The sequence below is a fragment of the Anarhichas minor genome, unplaced genomic scaffold (assembly GCF_050575085.1).
Source record: "Anarhichas minor isolate MPS153535 unplaced genomic scaffold, ASM5057508v1 ptg000004l, whole genome shotgun sequence".
In the NCBI taxonomy this organism is placed as follows: Eukaryota; Metazoa; Chordata; class Actinopteri; order Perciformes; family Anarhichadidae; genus Anarhichas; species Anarhichas minor.
The window spans coordinates 17,317,242-17,325,221 of NW_027466450.1; the positions used below are offsets into that span (position 1 = coordinate 17,317,242).

The 7,980-nt window shown below is 38.7% G+C and overlaps 1 protein-coding gene across 1 annotated transcript; it reads right to left on the bottom strand.

The window, feature by feature from the left end:
- Positions 1–1,223: 1,223 nt before the first annotated feature.
- LOC142964634 (interleukin-1 receptor type 2-like) lies at positions 1,224–7,658 on the bottom strand. Its single transcript, XM_076105035.1, has 9 exons — positions 7,559–7,658; positions 7,127–7,385; positions 5,719–5,893; positions 4,989–5,169; positions 4,041–4,265; positions 3,879–3,944; positions 3,640–3,775; positions 2,704–2,849; positions 1,224–2,444 (listed from the first exon to the last, which is right to left on the bottom strand). The coding sequence occupies exons 1-9, from the start codon at positions 7,641–7,643 to the stop codon at positions 2,299–2,301; spliced, it is 1,419 nt and encodes a 472-aa protein (XP_075961150.1). The 5' UTR covers positions 7,644–7,658; the 3' UTR covers positions 1,224–2,298.
- Between the last annotated feature and the right edge of the window lie 322 nt (positions 7,659–7,980).

Sequence of the window (7,980 nt, forward strand, 5' to 3'; positions counted from 1 at the left end):
GATCAGTTCATATGATTCACAGCGAACGCAGCTGCTGCTCAGCACTGAGACACCTGGCTGTTTAAGAGGACACAAGTTAATTCACATGATAATGTGATTAACTCCGTGTCCCACCTGGTTCTCTCAGATTAATCCTCCGCAGCATTTATTCCAGTTTGACCAGTGCAGATTATCCTCATGGTGCGTGTGGTCATTTAAACACCGTCATGTTGAGACCTCTTGTGGCTAAACAGGGAAGCGACTTCAGATCAAAGTACCTTTAAATACACTGATCAATGTAACCCTAACCATAAAGTATGTAACATAAGTAATCATACCTGCTTTAACCGTGAAACTATTCATTCATTTATTGTTATATTCATGTGTCTAATCCTCTGTGGTCCACAATGACCTCATTGCTCTGTGTCGATGATGAATGATGTTTCTTCTCTGAAACGTTGTATTCTATTCTTATTTAACCTTCATTCAGTCAGGATCATCCCGTTGAGATGTTACATCTGGTCGAGTCGCTTGTGCACTTTAAAGTTGTGACACATTTTTATTCGTCATTAAACTTTTGTTCTGCTTTTGCTTCAGAGGAAACTTTTCACTTTTTACTCCAAATAACCAACAATAACAATAACAGAAGAAGATGCACGGTTAGATGTTAGAACATCAACACTATTCAATACTTAGTAATACTAATAATACTAATAATACTAATAATACTAATACTAATACTAATACTAATAATACTAATAATACTAATAATACTAATACTAATACTAATAATAATAATACTAATACTAATACTAATACTAATAATACTAATACTAATACTAATAATACTAATACTACTAATACTAATACTAATAATACTAATACTAATACTAATAATACTAATACTACTAATACTAATACTAATAATACTAATACTACTACTAATAATAATACTAATAATACTAATACTACTAATACTACTACTAATAATAATAATAATAATAATACTAATAATAATAATAATAATAATAATACTAATACTAATAATACTAATACTACTACTACTACTACTAATAATAATAATAATAATAATAATAATACTAATACTAATACTAATAATACTAATATTAATACTAATAAAGAAAAGCACATTTTAACATTTTAAATGCATTCCACCAAACAGACTCCATGTTAATGTGCAGACATGTTTAAATGGACTTCACTACAGTACAAGATGCTTCCCTGAGAACATTTATTACATTTAGAAAAACACACACACATTTACATACACAGTGTGATTTACACTCGGTGGCCACATTATTAGGTACACCTGTAAAATCCAATAACATCAACAATGAACAGCTATGAATTCTACCTGTTTATATAGATAATGATGATCAGCTTTGAGGTCTTCCTTCCACTATATGTTTGTTATTGAGGTTGTAGTTTGCAGTGGTGTTGAACTTTAAGCGAACTTTAAAAAGGCACATTTCCATCAAGTGGTTTGGAGCAAATAAAGTCGGCTGCTCCGGGTGTAGTTCAGTCCTGTTTCACACATGACAGTAAACAGACATCTAACTGCTGACTGACCGTCTACCAGAGAGAACAACAGGATGTCTTCAGGGTTTTTGTCAATTGGGCACTTTTAACTAGTTCCTTCATGTCAGCTGGTGTTGTCTGTGTTTGATGGTGTCCAGAGATGAAGAAATGTAAACGTATGTCCGGTCATGTGAGCTAAATGTTCGCCAAGTCAGAACTTAGTTGACAAAACTGTTTTTGAGGAAGTTTTATCTAATTCTGCTGTTTCCATTCTGCTTTTTCTGATGCGATACTTCAGACTGTGCATGAACACGACTACTAAACTGTTTCTAATGAACTCTCTGACGGTGTCGGACGCAAGTCAACACTGTTGAAGTAAAAAACAAAGAAATAACTTCACACGGAATGTTTGACATTGTATTGAATTTGACCTCCTAAGTTCTGCTGTACTTCAACGTTCAGTTTGGTTATTCTGTATTACATGACATACATGACATACATGACATACATGACATACATGACATACATGACATACATGACATACATTAAAGCACAACATTCCTGCCACACCAATACGAGATAACGGTAGCAACTGTATAAATACACCAAATGCATGTAATCGCCACATTAACACACATCACATATATAAAAGGTAACAATGCAGCTGCTGGTATAAAAACGTTGAATCCCTGTAAAAGGAGTGTTTGAACACCAGATAGGACGTGGTGATGTCACTGTGACGTCACACTGAAGAAGCTCTCTGTCTCTGGAGGGAGAGTGTTAGAAGCTGCTGTTCTGACGAGCCAGGAAGTAATCCATCTTGTTTCTCCCGTTAGGCTTGAAGAGGACGTAGAGGAAGATGGACACCACGGTGAGGAAGCAGGACACGGTCGCAGCGGCGACCACCAGCCATGTGAATGTGGAGTCTGTGAAGAGAGAGAGAGAGAGAGAGAGAGAGAGAGAGAGAGAGAGAGAGAGAGAGAGAGAGAGAGAGAGAGAGATGTCCTTTATCAGATGTCCTGTATCAGAATGTCCTTTATCAGAATGTCCTTTATCAGAATGTCCTTTATCAGAATGTCCTGTATCAGAATGTCCTTTATCAGAATGTCCTTTATCAGAATGTCCTTTATCAGAATGTCCCCTGTGACAGAAGTTACTGTATCGACACACAAACACACAACTCACCCTCTAGTTGAAGCCTTATGACCACTTCCTGTCTCCCTGCTCGGTTCTGAGCGACGCACCTCAGCTCCGCGTTCACGTCTTCGTCCGTCATCGTTACGACGACGAGCCTCAACTCAATGCGACAGCCTTCAGACACGCCGGTTACCCTGGAAACACCGAGACAAACACCAACACTTTGTTTATACGACACGACTGAAAGGCCTGGACCTGATGGCTGAACACTAGACGTGATGTTTATGGAGTAATACTCCTCTACGAGCAGCTTTAAAGGGGCGATCACAGTTAGGGCTGCTGGATATATCGTGTAATCAAGTAAGGTAAAGATATAGTCAAACACGTCACGCTAACTCTTTCTCCTGCTTGATACAAAAGGAAATAAGTGAAAAAAACCACAGAAAATAAAGATTTGGTTCCAAATATAAACGCATTGTCACTTCTATGGAAGTACAAGTACAAGACAGGATGATGTCGACCAAACATATGGACTTTGGGGAAAATTCCTGCATTATTTCATGTCACAATTTAAAAAATAGTAATAATAATATCGCTGTTTAAGTTTTTCCAAAATTGTGCTGCTCTAAGCAAAGTGAAGAAGGTGCAATACTAAGTGGCAGCAAGTGAACAGGTAGTAGTACGTCTTATAGTGTGGTGAGTATTTGTGTGTTTACACTGAACAAAAGAAGCCGACTTCAACATGTTCAGTCTGCCTTTTAGATTACGTGTTCAAAGTAGATTGTAGTTTTCAAACTAATGTAAAGTCATCTTTAATGTCTCTAACGGTCACCGTTTCCTCTGTGAAGTGTAGTTTGTTGTGTTGTTTGGTGGCGACATCATGAGTCACACCTGTTAAGTTCCCATTGACTTTCTCTTTATTCCTGTTCACACCTGTTTTAACTTCAGGTTTCAGTGTTAGAAACATCTCAGATCAGCTGTTACCTCCTCCCCCCTTGCAGAGCCCGCCCATCGAGATACGATAACTCCACCGATTGGTTGTTGACGAGCCATGTGACCACAGTGTAATCCGCCGTATGACATTCAGTGAGCACCGTACAAGACAGCTCCAGTCCTGACCCTAAATGAAGTCAGAGGTGAATCATCTTCATCTGTTCATTAAGGGATTATGAATATACGCATCAGATGTCATATGTTGGTAATGATCATTTCTTATCACTCACCATGCAGACTTTCAAAGATGGTTCCGTTGCGTGGCGAGAGAATCACAGGTGGTTGAATACCTGCAGCTAGAAGGACATAAATAAGAATAAATCAATCAGTAGCACCACATTTATTGTGCCCACAGGGTTATTTTTATTCTATAGAGTGAAATATTAACTCACTGTGAACCGGGATGAAGCTGCTGCTGGTCAGCCCAGGCTCAGAGGTCCCGGAGAGGTCAGGCTCGGTGGTGGTGACGGTGACGGGGTCAATGGTGGTGACGGGGTCTATGGTGGTGGTGACGGGGTCTATGGTGGTGGTGGTGGTGGTGGTGGTGGTGACGGGGTCTATGGTGGTGGTGACGGGGTCTATGGTGGTGGTGGTGGTGGTGGTGACGGGGTCGACTCCTTAACACATCCAGACAAACAACTCTCAGAATGATCATGACTTATTTCACTCAACAACATTAATAATAATATTGATCATAATAATAATAATTATTATTATTATATTAGAAATTATTAAACAATCACACAGGTAATAATTAATATTATTATTGTTATTATATTAAGTTAACAACACTAATAATAACGATACTAATACTACCTCCACCGATAATAATAATTAATTACAATAATGATGATAATGACAATAATAGTGATGATTTAAATAATGATAATCCTGGTAATAATTATTATTATTACTATTATTATTATTATTAAAATAATATATTATTATTATTATTATTATTTTGATAAGAATAATAATAATCGTTGATGCCAAGTAGCAGTGTTGTTGTGGTGTTTAGGTTTTCTACATCTTGTGAGATTGAGTCCGGCTGTCTGAACTAACTCAGTGTGTTACACTTACCAGTCCAGCAGAGGGCAGCACACGCTAATGATTTATTGTGTTATTGTGAGGAAGTAAAAACTAATAGATGTGATTATTATTACTCATGACCCTATAATTGCAGTAACTTATGTTATATAGATTTTAAAACATTCGTAGTTGTACTGACGCAATTTGTGGATTTTTAAAAAATCATTATATTGAAGAGTATTCTTAATTAGGTTTTAAAATAAAACAGATAATAGAAATACATCAAAGAAATGATGCGTGTCGTCACTCACCTTCCACGTTCAGCACCACGGTCCTGCTGACGTTGTACTGCTGGTCATCGATGAGCGCTCGGAGCCGACAGGTGTACACACCTGCGTGTGACCGCCTCACTGCAGGAATGAGGAGTCTACCTCGGTCCTGCTGGAAGGTGCCCTGAACTCGGCCTGACCGGCGGGGGTTGAGGCCGGAGTCCTGTCAGGAAGCAACACACTGCGTCACTCACAGGGAAGGAGCAAGGCACTAACACCGGAGGGTTGAGGGTTCAGGTTAGATGTCTGTTTACTGTCATGTAGTGTCTCTGGAGCTCCTCTCCCTTTAAGCCGACGGACGTCACAATATCTCACCGTGGTAAACAGAGTTTTATCTGAAACAGCTATAAGTATTGTTTGTATATTATTAATTCATGATTGTATGTATTCTATAAATTATTATTTATAAAACTCAAATTTTCTTAAAACAAGTAAGAAAACTTTGTAAAATAAATGTCAATATCTGAAAAAAAGAAAGGAAAACATTGTTTTACTTAATTTAATAGAATGACTGAATTTGATTTTAGAAAATCCTTAAAACAAGTTGAATCAGAAAAACAGTAAAAGAGAAAAAAGATGTTTCTGGTTCTGGTTGAAGACAAAATCACAAAGTTTGAATTGTGTAACGGGTCAAAGAGCAGAAAACGAGTTTTAAAAGCTGTAAGTCTCGTAAGTGACCATTGAAGCAGCATTCAAGGTGTTTCTGTCTCACCTTGTGCCACTCGATCAGTCTGTCCGTGCTGTTGAAGTCACTGAGAGACGGACACGACAGCCTCAGGTATTCTCCCACTGAGACGGGGATCGGGTAGGACAGTTTCTCCACTTCAGCAGAACCGGACTCGTACACGTGTAGCCCGATGCTCCCGGTTACGCAGTAGCTCTCGTTTCTGGAGAGAGAAAGTGAGGACAGGCACTTTACAGAAGCTGGAGCTTGTTCTTCAAGGACAAACACTAACTGTGCATTCAAGTACTCATACTACCACACAAGTATGCCAGAAAAAGACTTAGTATGTCCCAATACATAGTATATCAAATGCAGTATGCACAAAGTACCAGGATGTCCTGCTGCATCCGGTTACATTTTGCAGTTTGCTTTTCTGACCCAAAAGTAAAAGTATGTGATTTAGATTTAGAATGCAGCTGAAATCTCTGCTCGTGTCAGAGATTATAACCTCTACAGAGGAGGAAAGATGAACTTCTGAAGAGAGAGGGTCACAAAAGAGATGTCTGTGTAATCATTGTCACAGGTCTAGTGTTACCTCGAGACCTCTAGTCATTTGCAGTCTAATCTTAATCTCATGCAAATCTTCCATCTCCGTTATTTGTTGTATTTCTGTAAACACGGAGGTTATGTCATAATATTAATCTCATGAGAATCACAGTTTTGTTTCCCAGTCGACAATCATGGAGGCTTTATATTGGCAATATAAAAATACAAAAGTAAAGTTTTGACAGCATTTAGCGTGCAAAGGCATGGAGACCCGTTCACACCGGAGCAAGTTATTATAATATATACGGTATTCTCTGTCAATATGACATAAATAGGCCGATGTGACAGAAGATAAAATCAGATTTTCTTAAGAAATTCTTATGGCAGAGATTTATCAACAATTACAACAGAAGAATAAGAAAAAAACAAGTGAAAATATAAACATATTTGAACAATAGAGTAATACATACTACGTGTATAAGAAGTAATACTGACACCAGAGCCTGATATACTAAAATACTAGTAATACTGTGAATACTGTGCATGAGACTGAGGGAATATTGGCAATGGTAGTGAAAAATAAGAGAACGTTATATTGCACACAATGTATTGAAAGTAATATTGTTAAATGTTTAATATTATAATATTAAATACAAATAATAATATTTGTAATATAAGCAGATGTTACGTAGAGCCTTGATATCGTATCCGAAGGGTTAATGTTAGTCAATTAAAATAAAATACTTATCTCTTGAGAATGTGACGCACAAAACACGTTTTATCTTCAGCGTAACAACAAGCAGGTATTAAAACACAAAGATGTGAAATACTATACAAAGTACAAAAAGCTTTTTTATGTAGTTTATCAGATAAGGTTCAGTAGAACATGGAGGAAAGGACAGATTCTGACCTGTAAATGCAGATATATTCCCCTGAGTCAGCAGCCTGAGCGGGGAGGAGCCACAGCTGGTTGTCCCGCTGCTGGACACGCCCCTCGCCGTGATAAGCCCCGCCCTGCGTCCTGTTGCCCTTGGTGATGAGGTACTTTGCGGTCGGGGGGGCGATGTTGTGTACTTCAAGGACCCTCTCGAACATCGGGAAGGAGAGGATTATGGCCTCGCCCTCCACTCTTAAAACGTTGACCTCTGGAGACACCAGGGAGCAGCCGTCTGCAGAGGAAACGCTTTATTATCAGCTACATGTAACACCTTTAGTTCTTTAAATACCGGATATGGTCTGAAGAAAACAAGAACAGCCCGGTGAGGTTCTTCACCTGCACCTCATCCTCTGTTTCCTTTCACGCTGCAGATGTATAGTCGTGTATAATAAGCAGCGTGCTCACCTTCCACAGGCAGAGGAGAGAGAGGAGCTCTTCCACAAACAGACGGTATGATGAGCACAGCCAACATCAGCACCAAGCGGACCATGATGACAGTCTGCAGGGACACACGTCTCAATGCTCAGTGATGTCTGATAACAGAGAGACTAATAATTCATAATTAAGACGACTGGAGGTAAACTACAGTATGATATATAACTTAGAGTCAAGATGTTGTTTCCTCTCAAGCAGCTTGAAGTCTCAATGACGTCCCGCCTTTTATTTAAATTCTTCTCTTTAGATCGTAAAAACTTGTGACATCACAAGAGTCGTCATCATCCCCCCCACACACACACACACGCTCAGCAGCCACCTCTAACCTCATGAGATGAGTCACCTTAATGGTTTAAAGGCCACTGATATCAGAGGTCAGAAGGATTAATAAC

What these genes read in the sequence shown, in the direction of transcription:
- LOC142964634 (XM_076105035.1), bottom strand. Translation starts at nt 7,643, where the DNA reads ATGGTCCGCTTGGTGCTGATGTTGGCTGTGCTCATCATACCGTCTGTT. An exon ending in GACTGATCGAGTGGCACAAG is followed by an intron (nt 5,170 to 5,718) that starts GTGAGACAGAAA and finishes GCTTCCTGACAG; the next exon opens with GACTCCGGCCTCAACCCCCG. An exon ending in CGTGGTGCTGAACGTGGAAG is followed by an intron (nt 4,266 to 4,988) that starts GTGAGTGACGAC and finishes GGATGTGTTAAG; the next exon opens with GAGTCGACCCCGTCACCACC.